Source organism: Carica papaya, chromosome 5 (genome assembly GCF_054855325.1).
Source record: "Carica papaya isolate Zhongbai chromosome 5, ASM5485532v1, whole genome shotgun sequence".
Classification (NCBI taxonomy): Eukaryota; Viridiplantae; Streptophyta; class Magnoliopsida; order Brassicales; family Caricaceae; genus Carica; species Carica papaya.
In genome coordinates this window covers 41,477,137-41,497,755 of record NC_142313.1, presented here as the reverse complement: position 1 = coordinate 41,497,755, position 20,619 = coordinate 41,477,137, and the positions used below count along the sequence as shown (strand labels likewise).

The window sequence follows — 20,619 nt, the reverse complement described above, 5'->3', positions numbered from 1 at the left end:
ATGCATATGACCTTTTCAAGGAGAGTCATGTTTGTTCTTTCAGCTACACCATTATGCTGAGGAGTACCAGACATTGTCTTCTCATATCTAATTCTATGCTATAGGCAATAATTCTCAAACTTCTTTGAAGTGTATTCACCACCATTGTCATTACGAAAATACTTTAAATGAGTTTTTTTCTCTCTTTCCACCATGACATGAAATTGCTTAAAATACTGAAAAACCTGGTCTTTTGTTTTCAACACAAACACTCAAATCTTTCATGAAGTATCATTAATAAAAGTAAGAAAATATCTGCTACCTCCTGAGGTTTCTACATCAATAGGACCATACACATCAGAGTAAACTAATTCAAGAACATTCTTTTTCTTTTCAGATGAGCTAGTAAAAGAAATTCTCTGTTGTTTACCATACACACAATAATTACAAAGGTTTAAACTCATACCTTTTGCAAAAGGAATAAAGAACTTCTTTGCCAAAATCTGCAACCCCTTCTCACTCATGTGAGCCAGCCTCTTATGCCACAAGTTTGGTGAAACATCATCTACAGCTGCATTCAGTGCACCTCTAATAATATTCATCTGAGTCTTGTAAAGTGTATGACACAATTTGCCTCTAACAATTATAATTGAACCTTTAGTGAGTTTCCATTTTCTACCACCAAATAGATTGTAATAACAATATAAATCAAGAGCATTTGTAGAGATCATATTAAAATGTAAATCTGGTACATACCACACATTCTTTAGATTCAACGTGCAACCAATATCTGTCTACACACAACCAATATCTATCTACACACAAATATCACCAATACCTATAATGTCTACATAGCTGGTATTACTCATTTTCACTATGCCAAAATCTCCTACTTTGTACATAGTGAAGACATCTCTTCTAGGTGTAGCATGATAGGATGCTGCAGAATCAACAATCCACTCAGTATCAGAATCAGTGACGTGGCTATAATCTTCAACAAATGAAAGTACAACCAGTTTTTCATTATCATCAGCTACAGTTGCAGTAGTGTTCTGATTATCTATCTTTTTCTGATTTTGTTCATTTTTCCAAATCCTACAATTTCTTTTTATATGTCCCTCTTTGCCGCAATGATAACAAGTGAACTTACTGTTCACCTATGATTTACATATGGATCTATAGCGCCCCTTAGGACCTCTACTTTTACTTCTATCCCTATTCTCTATTATTGTAATAAGTGCCTGTAAAGTCTCAATACCCATATCTTTTCTTTTAGTCTCTTTATTGTGCAGATTATCTATTACCACAAGTAAAGACAAAATACCATATGGAGCAGAATTGTTAAGAGACACTACTAAGGTTTTTCAACTGTCTAGCAAAGAGCTTAAGAGCAATAACTTCTGCAATTCATCATCTAGAGCCATTTTTATTGTATTTAACTCATTTACCAACTATTGAAATTTACTGAAGTGTTCTGCAATGATTGTCCATCTCTCAACTTCAGATTAACAAGCTTTCTAATAGTAAAAGTCTTATTCCGAGCATTTTTTATCTCATACATATTTTTCAATTTGTTTCATAAAACCTGTGCAATTACTTTTTTATTTATGTAATGATAGACACTATTATTCACCAACTTTCAGATAGTTCCTACAGTCTTTCAATGTATTTTCTCCGAATCATCATGTGATTTTCCCATTAGCTTAGTAGTTCTTAATTTACTCGGATCATATAAACCCCTAAAATAAAGAAAATCCTCCATCTTTGACTTCCAAATTAAATAATTTGAAGAAGACAATTTTATCATAGTAGCAGCAAATTCTTTCATTCTATTTCATACAATTAATCTCAGATCACAAATCAATTAACAAACTAGTCAACCTGGCTCTGATACCACTTGTTGGGTTCCGAACAAGAATATAATTAACTGTGTAAATTAAGTTAATTTCAAATTAATTAGTAGGAACTAATAAGCATAACCCTAACTCAAATTGATGCACAATGGAGTAAAAATAATAAGCAGATAATAGTTGAAAAATTAAATCGATACATAATTTACGTAGAAAATGTTTTAGTGTAAAGGAAAAAACCACGGGTCAATATTCAATCAAATACATTATTAATAAAATTAAGTACGAGATAATCCACTAAGAGTTAAATTCAAAAAACAACCTTTTTTTGTGTGTAGAACTAGAAGAAAGAGGCAAACAAAAGTAGAGAGAATGAAAATCATTTTTTTTTTCTTCTCTTGGTAGCTACTCAACTTGTAGATGTATATGTGTATATATATATATATATATATATATAAGTTCTCTTCTTCCTTTCCTCTTGCGGTACACTCTTCTCTATTTCTCTCGGTAAAAAGTGAGAAAGGTAATAAAAGAGTTTTTAAATATTTCTTCTGTTCCTTCATTTATGGTGCATAGACATGCATTTATATACTAATCGAGAGAGAAAAAAAATCCTAACAGATACAACCACCCAATATTCATTTTCGATCTTGACCATTCATTTTCTTCGAAAACTCTAGCAGGGATATTTTTCAATCTTTTACACTCTCTAACTCTCTTTGTTTTTCTTTTTCTTTTTTTTCTTTTCTTTTTTTTTTTTTAACTACTAATTTGCCCCTTTTTTTTTGTTTTTGTTTGGGCTGGATACATAACCAACAAGAATCACAGTCTATGGACACCATAGGCAGAAAACTGACCCCATCACAATATACAAGAACTTAATGGCTTGCAACAAACTTCGCAGTTCTGCAGTGCCTATGAATAATTTTGAAGTTACTGAATCACAAACTCATTTATCACCGATCACGCACCTTTGGTATAGGTAAAATGCAAGGTGGGGCTCCCTCATTGTGCAGTACTTTGTAATAAGTATCTGAAATGGAACTCAACCACTAAACCAGATTTCTGTATCTCTACAAGAAGCTCTTCTGAACTCCTTTGTGTTACCTTGCCCACAATGGCCTCTGATTAATTCAGTATATGTTACTATATCCGGATCACATCCCCTTCTCACCATTTCATCATACAGCTGAAGGGCATAATAAATGTCCTAATTTAAGCACATCGGGGAAAACACCTTTCTGTATCATCTCATCGTAATGCTCCTATTTATCACTAAATTAATCTTAGTGGTTACATATCTTGGAATTTCTTTTCCTTAGGAATTTAAATGACCAAGAGTCAGATGGCATGCATCGTTTTTTTACTCATCCTTGAGCCCTTTATTGTTTTCCGCATTCCAATAGCAAAATTCCAACATTAGATTCCTCTGAGTGTATAGACCTGCAAGTCTCTTTTTATTCATCTTATCCATATTTTTAGTTCTTAGGATGAGACTTTCACTACTATGTTTTGGAAGGCTAAAGTTGCTTGTAAGATAAAGGTTTTTGTTTGGACTGTTATTCTTAGTAGCATCAACACTTTTGATCTGTTGCAAGAACGCAGGCCAAACTATGTTCCCTGCGTGATGTGTGTATTATGTGGTTCAAGAAGGTTGAGTTCATTGGCATCCCTTTTTGCTTTAAAAGGTGGCCTGAAGGCTCTTGTTCAACATTTTTTAGACTTTCAGCTTTATCTGTGTTTCTCCCCCTTCCCTTGATTATTTTCTCACAAAAAAGGAATCCAAGGAACTTCAAATTAATTTGCTATTTATTTTTATCCATCAACTGATAACTAATATCTGAGAATCTCTAGTTTTAACCCAAATCACCAAGTTAGCAAATTTAACCATAGTTTGCCCTATGTTATTATGTCTGTATATATCCCTTAAGTCTAATGTTCGTAACAAAATTATCTTTTGGTTATGATATTCATGATATATTTAGGGTGAAGGTATATGGTATCTCCAATTTTTGCTATATGCATCTGTTGCCTAAATAATGATCTTTGACTAGGACACACACCTACTACTCACTGATGGACTCGAGAGAATTCTCCGTAATTTAAATCGTCCAGATGCACCTCCCCGAGAAGTTGACAAGTCTCCTGGTGTAGTCAGAACTGCTGACTGGCTTCACAATGATCAGACAATATTAAGTTCCTGTACTGATATTGGCAGTGTAAGGTACAAAATATGACTAAAAGTCTGTGCGTATGTGATCTGATTTTCTATATTTTGCCAGCTGCTTTTCTCTCTACTGTTTGTTGGATTGGATCTTTATGTTGGTTTCTCTATTTCAAATATTCACAAGATATTAACTTCTTTGCATCCCTTCCAGCAGTAGAGTAAAACTTAGTTGTTACTATATAAACCTAGATGTAGTCTACTTCAGTTTGTTTTTAATACTCAACTTGCTGTGTTATTAACTTTATTATCCTCCATAACTTTTGCATTATGTGTTCCTTTTATTTTCTTGTTTGCTGGTGTTCTTGTAGGTTATGGGATGTAAGAAGTGGCAAAATTGTTCAAACACTAGAGACCCAGTCACTTGTAACTAGCGCCGAAGTGAGACAGGATGGACGCTATATAACCACTGCTGATGGATCTACTTTTAAGTTTTGGGATGCAAATCAGTGAGTTTTGGTGAAGAGCTACAATATGCCCTGCAATGTTGGGAATCAGCTTCATTAGAACCAAAGCTTGGGAATAGGTTCATTACTGGGGGAGAAGATATGTTGGGTCCATCCATGTGTTTAATTTTCACACTGGCGAGGAGATGGGTAGGTCACTTTCTCTGTGTTTCTTCATAAAACACTTACCGGAATAAGAATGAGAATCATAGTTGAAATGAATTCAGAGTTTGAAGAGAACAAAAATTTGTTCTTAGTGATTTCCAAAAAAACTACGTTGTTTATGTTTTCATGCATAAATATATATGTTTTCATGTACTGTATGTGAATTTAAAGAATTAAATTAAAATTATGTTTACAGGTATCAAATGGAACCTAGTTATGCATTAGCTTTTATAATCTTATTAACCATCTGTTCTAGACATTGAATTACATTAAACAAAAAATAATTGAATTAATTTTTATGCATATATTAGGTATATATTAAATTAATTATTTTTTTTATAATTTTGTTTGACGCGGACAGGATTTATATAATCCATTAACATCTCCCATTTGCTACTCAACGTGAGGCCGCCCACCTTCATCCCTGCTTGCATTATTATTATATTAATACTTTCCAGCTTCAATTGTTTGAATACTTCTATCTTCTCAGTACTTTTCTTCATCACAACAATGGCTGCATCCATGGTTGGTGGAGCTTTCCTCTCAGCTTTTCTCCAGGTTCTGTTTGATCGGATGGCTTCCCCTGAGGTTTTAGATTTCGTTCGCTGCAGAAAACTCAACACCAATTTGCTCAAGAAGTTGAAGCTCACTCTGCTTTCCATTTATCCCGTGCTCAATGATGCTGAAGAGAAGCAGATAACAGATCCAGCAGTCAAAGAATGGCTTGATGAACTTAAAGATGCAGTCTACATTGCAGAGGACCTCCTGGATGAAATCGCCTTTGAAGCTTCACGGTGCTTGTTGGAAGCTCGAGACGAAGCAGATTCAAACCAGGTATGGACTTTCCTTCCATCTATTCCTAGTTCAGTTGACAAGGAGATAGAATCGCGTTTGGCAGAGACACTTGACACGCTAGAATATATGGCTAACCAGAAGGATGTACTCAGTTTGAGAGAAGGTGTTGGTCGAAACCTCATTACAAGTTTTCCAACGACTTCTCTGGTTGATGATTATTATGTGTTTGGTAGAGATGAGGAGAAGGAGGCAATGATTAACTTGCTGCTCTCTGATGATGCAAGTGACAGGAATATAGGTGTGGTTGCTATCGTGGGCATGGGTGGTGTTGGCAAGACCACCCTGGCTCAGCTGGCATACAATGATTGTAGAGTGAATAATTGTTTTGAAATCAAATTCTGGGTATGTGTTTCACAAGAATTTGATATATTTAGGATTACTAAAACAGTGCTCGAGACAATTTCTCCAGGGATTGTGGATATCAAGGATCTTAATCTGCTTCAAGTTAAACTGAATGAGACTTTGAAAGGGAAGAAATTTCTTATTGTTCTCGATGATGTTTGGAATGAGAATTATGATAACTGGGACTCCTTAAGGAAACCTTTCTCATCTGGAGCTCAAGGAAGTAAGATCATCGTGACAACACGAAATGAAGGTGTTGCATCAATGATGCAAACTATTCCAACTCGCCATCTAGAAGAATTATCAGAAAGTGATTCATGGCTGTTATTTGTGAAACACGCCTTAGACAACAGAAATTCAGAAGCATATCCGAATCTTGAAGCAGTTGGCAGGCAAATAGTCAAGAAGTGCAAAGGCTTGCCTCTAGCTGTGAAGACATTAGGTGGTCTACTGCGTTCCAAACAAAGTCTCGAGGAATGGAATGAGATTTTTGAAAGCAATATCTGGGATTTGCCAGATGATATAAGCAACATTCTTCCAGCTCTTAGACTGAGCTATCTTTTTCTCTCATCGAATCTGAAGCAGTGTTTTGCTTACTGTGCTATATTCCCCAAGGGCTACGAGTTCAAGAAGGAGGAATTAATATTAATGTGGATGGCAGAAGATCTTTTACATCGACCTAAAGGAAAGAAGAAGATGGAAGATATAGGGGATGAGTACTTCAATCATCTGACATCGAGGTCCTTTTTTCAAAAATCAACTCGAGATAAATCTCGATTCATTATGCATGACCTTATTCATGATTTGGCTAAATCTGTGTCAGGGGAATTCTGTCATAGTTTTGAGAGTGAACCGTCACATAAAGTTGGCAGGAAGACGAGATACAAGTCTTTTTCCAGGGACTATCATGATAATGATAAGTTAAAGAAACTTGAGACATTTTACGAAGCCAAGTACTTACGCACCCTCCTTCTGTCTCCTTCATTGTTATATAAGTGCAGTTCTATTAAGGTACCTAATGACTTGTGGCAGAAATTTCGGTGCCTACGTGTTCTCTCTCTGTCCAATTGTCACATAAAAAAGTTGCCTGATTCAGTTGGAAACCTGAAACATCTACGATATTTAGACCTATCCTTCACTCCAATTGAAAGTCTTCCCAACACTATATGTACTTTATTCAACTTACAGACATTGTTATTGTTTTACTGCCGTCAACTCTTAGAATTGCCAGCTAACATGGGAAGATTAATCAATTTGCGTCATCTCTATAATACCGGAACTAAGTTGGAAAAGCTTCCTCTAGAAATGAGTAAACTGAAACATCTCCAAACATTAACTAATTTTGTTTTGGGAAATGGTAGTGGTTGTGGGATGGAGGGCCTAGGCGTTCTTCAGGATCTCCATGGAGAACTTACCATTTCTGGGTTGCAGAATATTGTCCATGTGCAGGATGCTTCAGCGGCCAAGTTGAAAGATAAGAAGTACATTAAGAAGCTGTCTCTGGAGTGGAGTGGTTGTACAAGCGATTCACAAATTGCTAGAGAGATTCTGGACGAGCTTCAACCTCATGGCAACCTGGAAGAACTCGTCCTTGCACAGTATGGGGGTACGAGATTTCCAGATTGGCTGGGAGCTCAGTCATTACCTAATTTAGTATCTCTTTGTCTCTGCGACTGTGACTTTTGCGTTATCTTGCCACCACTTGGGCAACTACCTTCCCTCAAAGAACTCCGTATCAGACGAATGAAGAGTGTGGTTGCTGTTGGCTCTGAGTTTTATGGAAACTGTTCTGTCGGAATTCAGTCATTTCAATGTCTCGAAATTTTGGAGTTTTTGTACATGGAACAGTGGCAGGATTGGTTCTTTCCTGATGGAGAATGTGGTAGTGGTGTTTTCCCTCGTCTACGGAAGCTTTACATAATGCGTTGCGACAACCTCAAAGGTGATTTTCCTTTCTATCTTCCATTATTGAAAAAGCTTGTAATTGAAGGTTGTCGGGAGCTTGTGGCTTCACTTCAAACCACTCCAGCTATGTGTAAATTTCAAAGATTCCAGGATGAGAAGTTTCAGCTCCCAATCAGCTGCTGCTACGAATTCCTCAAGTATCTGGTAATAAGTTGGAGTTTAAAGTCATTTCCATTTGACTTGTTTCCAAACCTTAGGCATCTTGAACTTATCAGTTGTAGGAAGCTTGAATCCCTAACATTTTCGAAGAGCAGTTTCCGTGAACTTAAATCACTAGCAACAATAAGAATAGAAGAGTGCCCCAATTTTGATTCTTTTCCTGCTGGGGAATTGCCTGCTCCCAACATGAAATCTCTTACTCTTAAAAACTGCTGTAAATTGAAGTCACTGCCTGAAAGAATGCACAGCCTTCTTCCGTCTCTTGACTATTTGTGCATATTGAATTGTCCGAATATTGATTCATTTCCAGAAGGAGGCCTTCCTTTCAGTTTGACTTGGATGACAATAAATCAGTGTGACAAACTTTTTGAGCAGCGAATGAAGTGGGGTTTGCAAAGCCTCACTCATCTCACGTACTTGTCAATCGGTTCTGAAATTGAGGACCTGGAGTCATTTCCAGATGAAGGACTGCTGCCCCCCTGGCTAGAACGTCTCTATATATCCAAATTTCCAAATATGAAGAACCTTGATGGCTTGGTGCTCGGGAAGCTCACATCTCTTCAAGAATTGGAGATCAGCTCTTGCCCAAAGATTCAACGGTTGCCTGAAGTGGGGCTACCGACACCTCTTAAATCTTTAACTATACGGTATTGCCCTGAGATTCAACGGTTGCCTGAAGAGGAGCTACCCACCTCTCTTACATCTTTAACTATATGGTTTTGCCCTGAGATTCATCGGTTGCCTAAAAAGGGGCTACCTACCTCTCTTACATATTTAGAAATACAGTCTTGCCCTATTTTAGAAAAACGGTGCCAAAGAGAGGAGGGTGAAGATTGGCAAAAGATTGCTCACATACCTGAACTATGGATTGGTTCTTAATATTTTGTGTGATTATATATTTCTTTATGTTCAACATGTATTTACAAGTAGCTTTAATAAGTCACAAAGTATCTGTACGGTGGCTTATAACTTCAATGATATTATAACCATTTGGTTTTCCAGACTGGTGGGCAATCAATGATTATAGTTGAACCAACTATAAACTTGCCATTCTGCAGTTTTCCGGAAACTCAGCTGGACATCATAAACTGTTATTGTCAATCGAGTTGATTAGCTCACCTTCTTCAACCATTACTTTTTTGCTTCATGGTCGACCATGATTGAACCTGTAAAACCATAAAAATTAGCAAATTTCAGCAGGAAGTGGGCAAGATTTTTACTAGTTTCCAAATCGACAAACAAGCAACAAGTGCCATGAAGTCTTACTTAATTGCCACAACACAAGGGAGTTATTTTAAGAGGCATGTTTAACTGTCCCTCTCTGAGGGTATAGTCGGGCATCTTCAACCGCCCAAGGCCTGCAGCCACCATTCAGAGCATTCTAACACTGTCTTCACCAATAACTGAAGAAGGCAACGATGAATGGTTCTTGAGCAACTTCTAGGACCTTAACTTCAGGGCCTCAGGGCTCAACAACAATCCAAGCAGCTATATGCTGAACCAAAAACTTCCATTATCACAAAACGTAGTAAATCAAATTTCAAACAATCATTTTCTTGGCAGGCATATTGTATTAGAATAGTAATTGATGAAGAGCATGAAGTCTTGGTGTAGAGGGGTGACCAAGACGGAAGTGCCACAAATTTTGCAAATTAACAACTGAAGGTGAATCAAAAGAATTTGATTTTACGACAGAGTTTACAGTATGAAGTTTATTGGTCTGTTGCACTTCAAGAGGATACAAGCCATGTCTCTCCTTAGCTATACCAATCTTTTTTCTGGTTGTGCATATCCTGAATAGTACAACAATTACTAGTAAATGTCAAGCAATATTTGGAAGAATGCAAAAGACTACTGACTGATATGATATTGAATGAAAATTCTGGCACAAACAAAACATTATGAAGCATCAAGGATGGTGAAATATGAACATAACCAATATGGGTAACAGTGGCTGTTTGAGAGTTAGGTAGTTTTACGTAGAGATTTCCTACTGGTCTGCATAAGGCTAACAACTCAATATTATTGACTACATGATCTGTGGCCCCAGAATGAACTATCGAGTTCATTGTGGCATTAAAATGAGATGATGAGGAAAGAATAATACCTAGATCACCAAGTTTTCTGAAAATTGGTAGTCAATGTACTAACTTGAGGTGTACATACTGGATTGGCTGTGCAGGTTGAATCAGAGGGTTGGATAAGGGCTAAGATTTTTTTCGTACTGGTCTTTTGTAAGGCTCAGAGGCAATACTGCCGAAGTGTCATCCTGAGATTGACGTTTAACTTTGGAATTAGTCAGATTAGACTCTGTTGCTGCAGTTTGAGCACTACACTGATTGACAGAAGCCCTGGACTTAGGCGGACTCTCATTCGGAAGTAGACAAAAAGGATTTACGAACATGTCCTCGAGTTTTGCTAAATCTGCATTAACAGAAGTATTCTCCATACTGAAACTTGCGGGACTTTGCATGAATCACCTTGCCAGAAGAACTAAAGAACTTTTATTGCTCTGATAACATGTTAGATTTCATGAAGAAATCTAAATGATTTAAGCAGAGAAAACAATTAATGTGACGCGATTTTGTAGAGAATGGAAGAAGATTCAGTATGAAATTTCTGGAAATAAGCTGAAGTGTTGAGAGAGAGAGAGAGACTCAAACAGTACAACTGAGAGAGATTCTGTCCTTTAACTGTGGTTGAGAGAGTATTTATACAGAGAGTAAACCCTTTTGTATTTATACAAAGTGCTCTGAATTTTAATGATTTACAAAATTACACATAATTATCAAATCGTCAATTACTACTTGACTTTATTGAGCCACCTGAAACAGAGATCTATATAAGCATGGGAAGAAAATCCCTTGATCACAGAAGCTTTTTTGGCCTTCATTTATAATAATAAACCTCATTAGATAGAGTATAATAAACTAAAACTAATAAAACTATGTAACAGAAAAAATGTATAACAGTTATAAGACCATTTTCCTGTGGAATTTCAGGAGTGACAATTGTTTCAGAGAAGGATTCAACAGAAGGGAGAAGTATAACAAAGCAATAAGAAATAGACATGCCTCACGAAAGAATCACAGTCTATTGATCCCACAGGCAGAAAACCGGCCCAGTCACGGCAAAGAAGATCGAATTGCTAGCAACAAACTTCCCAAGTGCACCGCGTGAAGCCTATCCTTCCCAAAGATATACTTTCCCTACAAGATAAGGCAAGTAACAGAAATATGTTGTCGGTTCTATAACTCATGAATCATTTATGAGGTACTCAAAATACACAACATGGATTATCTAAAGCTCTTATTGGAAGGTTAATCCTAATATATGGTACAAACTTATAATCAAATCCGTACAAATCAAAAGTTTTCAAAATACCAATAAACAAGATTCTTTAGACATCCTCATACACATAGGAATTTTATAGATTAACAATTACCTGCATGAGCAACAGAGCTATAATGAGTCCAACAAACAAATATCTAAAGAATCTTACAGAAGACTAAATCCAGTAAACAAAGGAAAGTTATGCTCCAACAGACGGAAGAAATTCAATTTTAAACTTCCATGTGATAGGAGTCTAGTGGAACAGCATTTTTTTTTTTGATCATTCTATTTTCTTGCACAAGCCGTCAAGTTATGCAGGCAAAAGAGTCCATGCAACTCTGTTTCAAACTAATCCAAAACTTTTCAAGACAAGACTCTTACCTCATTGATTTCAGACGCTCTAAACTGTCCTTTAACATTGCATTCAGTATGTTAAAACTGCTTGTGGAACTCCCTCATTGTCATAACATTTTTCGAAAATCAGTTCTTAGTTTTCAATGGATAAGGATCACCAAACAGCCCATTGTCATCCCTAGAAGATGTTTCTCAAGCATTCAGGTCAACGGATTATGAAGAAAAATACAACGCAATTAGAGGCAATCTCTTTCTTGGTTCTTAGAGACCCAAACTAATTGAAAGCCTGCCTGCAGCTATATTGGAAACTAACCCAAAATTTCTTATGAATTCTAAACACGAGAAAAATGAGCTAGTGGAATTTTCGACTTCTTCTAGTTAAAGTAGGTAAACTAGGTCTTAATTCTAAATGAATTCCACAAAGATTGCTGGTTTGTTCCAAACATGGCCCAATAATGGTTCAACAATTCTTCTTCCCCTTCTTCAGCAACTCAAGGAAGTGAAAGAAATAAAAATAAAAAGTGAAAATAAATGCACCAGCATGAATAAAAAGAAGAAAAAAAAGTGAACAACCAACCTAACGTCAGAATCGACACCAAGGTTACAGCACAGAACATTCTGCATGATGGAGTCGAGCACTTGATTAAAAAATCGAAGGATATTTAAATGGGATGAAGCAAATGATGCTTCTCCGCTAGCAATTGATAGTTGCAATTACAAGTTACAGTTATACTAGACAATTGACAATATATATTAAAGGATTGTAATGTGTTTATGACATGTAGCGAAAGATATAAAACGATTTAATATGATATATTTGTATTTCAAAATTATATTATAGGTTAAAAATCAAAATTTAAACATATCTGATAACGAGTTCTCAAATTAAAATTTTTTGAAAGTACGAAAATTCTATGTGTATTTATATTGAAACTAATTTTTCTAATCAACTCTTTAATCAATAGATCTAGCAACCAAATTGAAAAATATTTGTGTTAAAATTTCCTCAATTTTTCTCTTATTTTAGTGTGTGGCTAATTTTTTTTCAGCTGCAGACTTTTTACCGGCGCTCAAACCATGCAGCTGCATGTTTTACCAGGGACTGAAAATGTTTGAGTGCACTTTTAGCAGCGCTTAGCTGTACTTTTTACCGACGCCTACAGACTTGTAGCTTTTATAACCGTGGATATGCGGCTGCACTTTGTGCCGCGACTGCGGGTGTTCGGCTGCACTTTTTGCCGTGACTGCGGGTGTTCGGCTGCACTTTTTATTTTATTGCTGATATGCCGCAGCATTGTTTGCTAGCGCATGCTTATATGTGGGTGCACTTTTTACCAGCATCTAAAAATGTGCGGCTGAACTTTTTACCATATATTTTCAGCTCACCTGTTATATATATATATATTATTAATAAAATATTTTACAATTCAATCCAATTCTAAATTAGATTTTACAATAATCTTGTTATTATAATAGTCATATTTATTATATTATTACACTAATAATATAATAATTAAAAAATATAAATATTAATTTTTTATTTTGTGCGACTCTATAAATTCAATATTAAATCGGTAGTAAATCGGTCAAACCAATTTGCTAACTAAATTTATCATCTAATAATACTCCTTAACGACCGGATAGTATGAAATGTATATTTAAGAATCTGATAAAAAATAATGTAATATTTCATTCTATCATTATTGATTCAGATTAACCCTACAATATGGTTTAACTGTCAAAACTCAATCGATAATTAATTATGTTTCATATCAATTAAATCTGACCAATGAATAAGATAAGAAATTTTTTTATTCTTTCATTCAATTGTCTGGTACAAAATTTTAATGTAGTCATCATAATAAATGATAAAATAGAGGTTAAATTTATCAACAGAATTAATAGATTTTATCTTGGTCAATAGCTAATTGTACAAGTATTTAATCACACCCAATATGTAACAGCTCCGGAAATTTAAATGAAATATATGTATTAAAAATGTCAAATGCGGAAGTGTAATAAAAATTTTGATTAACATCCCTTACAAAATAACCAAAATATACTCAAAACATAAAGGAACAAACTGACTAAGAGAGATACTCGAAATAAAAACTATAAATATAACTATAAAGTCTTTAGGCGTCCCCTTCGTCGTCTTCCTGCGGAACGGGCTTGAGAACAACGTCTTCCTGATCTGAAATGTTTAAATAAGGGATGAACTACACCAGTCCAGTAAAGACATCACATTATCTCACCGCCACGAAAGTAAAAGTGGGTAGAAAACAAAAATGACCAATGGAGCATAATTTATAACAAATTCATTTATAAGTAATAAAATCATTTACTGTCCACTTACCTCGGCGAAATCCATGAAAACAACATATAAAAACAATAACCTTATAATATCATGAAATCATACACACTTTATAACATAACATATATCACACCTTTATATTTCAATCATCAGGAAACAGATTTCCTCTTTTACCAGGCTACTAGTATCCTTAGGGATCCATAGGGGGTCCCCTCTACACGTGAACCATTAATATTTACAACCTGATTCCAGAGCCGTCTCCATACCCCGTCCGGTATGGGCGCCAAAACCATGAACCTCAATACCCCGTCTGGTATGAGGGTGAAACGGGCCGTCCCCATACCCTGTCCGATATGGGCACCAAAACACATAAGGTCTCCACACCCCGTCCGGTATGAGAGACCACGTTCCCGGTAGGGTTCCCTACAGACCCGGTCCGTCCACCATCTCCCAAGATATCTAGTCAGGCTGTCCACATTATCCATTTTACCATTTTTCTTGGTCTCAATCATCCAATCATACACAACATGTAAATCAATAATTGACACCAAACACAGTATCGGGTTCACCATAATACAAATCATAATAAAAGAAATCATGATTCATGTATACGAGACCATAACATAATTACATCAAACATCATACTGCATTTATTACTGAAAATTAGATCAAACAATAATAGACCAATACTGTATCAGACTCAGGCTCCATTGGCAACCTTAATCAATTATACATCTATAAAGTCACAAAATACAGTTTAATTATTTATTTATCGTTAATACCGTGATAGGAAATAGGGTGAGGGGTCCTTACTTGTGTCGGGGTCTGAATTCGACTCTATAGTGCGCCTATAGGCTGTCCCTAATTTTCCTAAATTTTTTCCGGGAAACTGAAACGCACTACCAGTACCTGCACGTGTCCCAAAAAATCCCAAATCAGACCTAGGGCCCATTTCAGCCAATATCGCAATTCCGGCATGGTGGCTCCGCCGTGTTCCGGATACCGGCGGCGATTTGCCTCGGGTTGGCTGTTTTCGGCCGAATTTGGCCACACTTGCATCGGTCCCTGCGATAAAACAACCCTAGGGCCCTCGTTGGGCCAAAAAATCACGAAAAACCGAAACTTACCGGCGGCGGTGCTCTTGGGTGCGGCGGCTCCTCCGGCGTGAGTCATGTTTTGATGTTTGGCTCCGATCAACTTGTAGAGAAAAGAACGGTGATCACAGTGGTATAAAATTTGCATCGAACGGAGGCCGGGAAGGGCCTCATCAGAGGCAAAAATCGAGGAGGGGCGCCGCGGCGCCGCTGGGCTTCGGCTGGGTTTTCCGGCAATTTGGCCGGTGGTTGGCTCTAGTTTGGCCATAGGCGGACTCAGCATTGAAAAACGAGCAAGGAGGAGAAAATTTACCTCGATCGGCGGTCGGAAACTTCCCCGGTGCGGCGGCGGGTGGCGGCGGCCGGCTCCTCCGGCGTCTGATTCTTCTTCTCCGGCGAGGCACTGGCGGCTAGGGTTTTTGTGGTCAGGTGTGGGTGGGGTTATTTATACCATTTGTCTTTTAATCTCAACCATCCATCAAGATTAAATCTGGACCGTTTGATCGTGATTTAATTGAGATTAAATTTGGGCCGTCCATCGCGATGCAATCTAGGCTGTCCGTGCTTGATTGAATATGGGCCGTCCGTGCGCACGTTTGATCCGGGCCGTCCGTGCGCGCGGGAACGGATCTGGGCCGTCCGATCGCGCGCACGCGGATCGCCCACGTGGCACGTCCCCTGGTCAGCGTTTCCTTGCCACGTGACGCGTCCTGGTTGGCCGGGGCTACTGACGGGGCTGCTGACGTGGCACAACTTTTTTAAATTGCGTTTTGACCCCCGGTTTCTGATTTTCTTTTCAAAAACACCTCTAGAATCCAAATTTTCACTTTTTTTTTTAAATCAATTTCAATTAAATCCGAATAATATTTTTACCCAATTTTATTATTATTATTTTCATGAAATTAGATTAAATAAAATCAAATTAAATTAATTAAAAATAAAAAAATTCCAATAATTACAAAATAAAATAAAAAAAATAATAACACTTGGGGTGTTACACAATATCATTTCAACTATAGTTCTATTATCATAAATGTTCAAAATCAAAATATGACAAATGACTTATTAATTACTATAATGATCTTAGGTCAAAGTAAATTATTATATATCATTATTTTAGAAAAATATTCTATTAATAATTTAAATTGATATTAACTACTAAAAATTCTCAATTAGGTGATCATATTTCTATATGCATAATTTATATATGTGATTTAATTAATTAGATCAATTAATTTTTATCTTATAAAGACCATCACATATATATTAATTTTATCAGATGATTAATTTCTTATTATAATTATTCAACGATAAAAAATATTTTATATAAAATCATAAAAATTTTTACTTTTATTATCATTTCCATATTGATATAAAGTTTTCAAATTTAATTAATAAATTTATCATATAAATTAAAAAAATAAGATAATAAATATAATAATAAAAATAATATTAATTATTATAATATTATTGCTATACATTAGAATATATTTTTTAAAAAAATATATTTGATATATTATATAAATAATTAGATTTTGAGGATAATATTATCTCTAACATATATTAAATATTTATTTATATTTTTTTAATTATATCAAATAAAAAATATTTTTTATGCACACGAATGTACTAAATTAATTATAAAATAATTATAATTTTGTTTGATGAAGAGAGTTTGAATTTGTGAGTAATCCATTTACTACTCCCATTTGCCACTTAAGGTGGGGCCTGTAGCCTTCATCCTTGCTTGATTTATTGGTATATCAGTCCCTTCCAGATTAAGTTGTTTGAATACTTTTGATCTTCTCAATACTTTTCTTCATCACAACAATGGCTGCATCCATGGTTGGTGGAGCTTTCCTCTCAGCTTTCCTCCAGGTTCTGTTCGATCGGATGGCTTCCCGTCAGATTTTAGACTTCTTTTGCTTCAGAAAACTCAACACTGATTTTCTCAAGAAGTTGAAGCTCACTCTGCTTTCCATTAAACCCGTGCTTGATGATGCTGAAGAGAAGCAGATAACAGATCAAGCAGTCAAAGAATGGCTTGATGAACTGAAAGATGCAGTTTACATTGCAGAGGACCTCGTGGATGAAATCGCCTTTGAAGCTTCACGGTGCTTGTTGGAAGCTCAAGACAAAGCAGATTCAAGCCAGGTACGGAGTTTCCTTGCATCTATTCCCACTTCAATTGACAAGGAGTTAGAATCACGTTTAGACGAGACACTTGGAACACTAGAGTATATGGCTAACCAGAAGGATGTACTCAGTTTGAGAGGTGTTGATCGAAAACTAAGTACAAGTTTTCCAACGACTTCTCTGGTTGATGATTCTTACGTATTTGGTAGAGATAAGGAGAAAGAGGCAATCATTAATTTATTGCTCTCTGATGAAGCAAGCTGCGGCAAGATAGGTGTGGTTGCTATCGTGGGCATGGGTGGTGTTGGCAAGACCACCCTGGCTCAGCTGGCATACAACGATTGTAGAGTGAATAATTGTTTTGACATCAAATTCTGGGTATGTGTTTCACAAGAATTTGATATATTTAGGATTACTAAAACAGTGCTTGAGACAATTTCTCCAGGGATTGTGGATATCAAGGATCTTAATCTGCTTCAAGTTAAACTGAATGAGACTTTGAAAGGGAAGAAATTTCTTATTGTTCTTGATGATGTTTGGAATGAGAATTATGATAACTGGGACTCCTTAAGGAAACCTTTCTCATCTGGAGCTCAAGGAAGTAAGATCATCGTGACAACACGAAATGAAGGTGTTGCATCAATGATGCAAACTATTCCCACTCGCCATCTAAAGCAATTATCAGAAAATGATTCATGGCTGTTATTTGTGAAACATGCCTTCGACAACAGAGATTCAGAAGCATATCCGAATCTTGAAGCAGTTGGCAGGCAAATTGTCAAGAAGTGCAAAGGCTTGCCTCTAGCTGTGAAGACACTAGGCGGTCTACTGCGTTCCAAACAAAGTCTCGAGGAATGGAATGAGATTTTTGAAAGCAACATCTGGGATTTACCAGATGATACAAGCAACATTCTTCCAGCTCTGAGATTGAGCTATCTTTTTCTCTCATCAAATCTAAAGCAGTGTTTTGCTTACTGTGCGATATTCCCCAAGGACTACGAGTTCAATAAGGAGCAATTAATATTAATGTGGATGGCAGAAGATCTTTTACATCGGCCTAAAGGAAAGAAGAAGATGGAAGATATAGGGGATGAGTACTTCAATCATCTGACATCGAGGTCCTTTTTTCAAAAATCAACTCGAGATAAATCTCAATTCATTATGCATGACCTTATTCATGATTTGGCTAAATCTGTGTCAGGGGAATTCTGTCATAGTTTTGAGAGTGAACCCTCACATAAAGTTGGCAGGAAGACTAGATATAAATCTTTTTCGAGGGAATATCATGATCATGATAAGTTAAAGAAACTTGAGACATTTTACGAAGCCAAGTACTTACGCACCCTCCTTCCGTTTTCTTCATTGTTATATAAGTGCAGTTTTATTAAGGTACCTAATGACTTGTGGCAGAAGCTTAGGTACCTACGTGTTCTCTGTCTGTCTCATTGTGACGTCAAAAAGTTGCCTGATTCAGTTGGAAACCTGAAACATCTACGATATTTTGACCTCTCCGGCACTCTAATTGAAAGTCTTCCCAGCACAGTCTGTACTTTGTTCAACTTGCAGACATTATTATTGTTAAATTGCTATTGCCTCATTGAGTTGCCAGCTAACATTGGAAGATTAATCAATTTGCGTCATCTATATATTAGCAGCACTAAGTTGGAAAAGCTTCCTCTAGAAATGAATAAACTGAAAAACCTCCAAACATTAAGTAATTTTGTATTGGGAAATGGTATTGGCTTTGGGATGGGGGACCTAGGAGTTCTTCAGGATCTCCATGGAGAACTTACCATTTCTGGGTTGCAGAATATTGTCCATGTGCAGGATGCATCAGTGGCCAAGTTGAAAGATAAGAAGTACATTAAGAAGCTGTCTCTGGAATGGAGTGGTTGTACAAGCGATTCACAAATTGCTAGAGAGGTTCTGGACCAGCTTCAGCCTCATGGAAACCTGCAAGAACTCGTCCTTGCAAATTATGGGGGTACGAGATGTCCAGATTGGCTGGGAGCTCAGTCATTACCTAATTTAGTATCTCTTTATCTGTGGGACTGTGATTTTTGTGTAATCTTGCCACCACTTGGGCAACTACCTTCCCTCAAAGGACTCCATATCAGCGGATTGAAGAGTGTGGTTTCTGTTGGCCCCGAGTTTTATGGAAATTGTTCTTTTAGAATTCAATCATTTCAATGCCTGGAAATTTTGGAGTTTTCGTGCATGGAACAATGGCAACATTGGTTCTTTCCTGATGGAGAACGTGATAAGGGCGTTTTCCCTCGTCTAAGGGAGCTTTACATAAAGAGTTGTGGCAACCTCAAAGGAGATATTCCCTTAAATCTTCCATTATTGAAAAAGCTTGTAATTAATAAATGTGGGAAGCTTGGGGCCTCACTTCTAACCACTCCAACTATGTGTGAATTTGAAATATTCCAGCATGAGAAATTTCGGCTCCCAAGCAACTGCTGCTACGAATTCCTCACGGATTTGACAATATGTTGGAGTTTGAAGTCATTTCCATTTGACTTGTTTCCCAACCTCGGTATTCTTGTACTCCGCAGTTGCAAGAAGCTTGAATCCTTAACGTTTTCGAAGAGCAGCAGTTTCCGTGAACTTAAATCACTAACGCATATAGAAATAGAAGAGTGCCCCAATTTTGTTTCTTTTCCTGCTGGGGAATTGCCTGCTCCCAATCTGAAATATCTTACTCTCAAGAACTGCTGTAAATTGAAGTCACTGCCTGAAAGAATGCACAGCCTACCGTCTCTTACCTATTTGCGGCTATTGAATTGCCCGGATATTGATTCATTTCCAAGAGGAGGCCTTCCCTTCTGTTTGACTTGTATTACGATAAATCATTGTGACAAACTTGTTGAGCAGCGAATGAAGTGGAATTTACAAAGGCTCACCCATCTCAGGTACTTGATGATCTGTTCTAAATTCGAGGGTCTGGAGTCTTTTCCAGATGAAGGACTGTTTCCCCCATATCTAGAACATCTCTTTTTATATCAGAATGTCCGAATCTGAGGAACCTGGATGGCTTGGTGCTCGGGAAGTTCACATTTCTTCTACTATTGCAGATCGAGTCTTGCCCTGAGATTCAACGGTTGCCTGAAGAGGGACTACCGACCTCTCTTAGATCTTTAATTATAAATAATTGCCCAAATTTAGAAAAACGGTGCCATAGAGAGGAGGGTGAAGATTGGCAAAAGATTGCTCGCAGACCTGAACTAGATATTATTCGTTAATATTTTTGTGTGATTATATATTTCTTTATGTTCAACATGTATTTACAAGTAGCTTTAGTAAGTCACAATGTCTCTGTACGGTGGCTTATAACTTCAATGATATTATAACCATTTGGTTTTCCAGACTGTTGGGCGATCAATGATTATAGTTGAAACCA

At 36.7% G+C, this 20,619-nt stretch overlaps 1 protein-coding gene and 1 pseudogene across 5 annotated transcripts; both read left to right on the top strand.

The window, feature by feature from the left end:
- Nucleotides 1–2,887: 2,887 nt before the first annotated feature.
- LOC110821037 (putative disease resistance RPP13-like protein 1) lies at nt 2,888–8,986 on the top strand. Of its 5 annotated transcripts, none has more exons than XM_088221046.1 (4): nt 2,888–3,085; nt 3,884–4,053; nt 4,365–4,649; nt 5,155–8,986. In XM_088221046.1, the coding sequence occupies exons 3-4, from the start codon at nt 4,646–4,648 to the stop codon at nt 8,862–8,864; spliced, it is 3,714 nt and encodes a 1,237-aa protein (XP_088077172.1). In that variant the 5' UTR covers nt 2,888–3,085; nt 3,884–4,053; nt 4,365–4,645; the 3' UTR covers nt 8,865–8,986. The 5 variants fall into 5 exon arrangements, with proteins under 5 accessions (XP_088077172.1, XP_088077173.1, XP_088077176.1 ...); XM_088221047.1 differs by lacking the exon at nt 2,888–3,085 and adding an exon at nt 3,125–3,517; XM_088221050.1 differs by lacking the exon at nt 2,888–3,085 and adding an exon at nt 5,026–5,066 and having other exon boundaries at nt 3,125–4,053.
- A 7,801-nt stretch (nt 8,987–16,787) lies between these two features.
- Nucleotides 16,788–20,619, top strand: LOC148266109 (putative disease resistance RPP13-like protein 1 pseudogene; annotated as a pseudogene).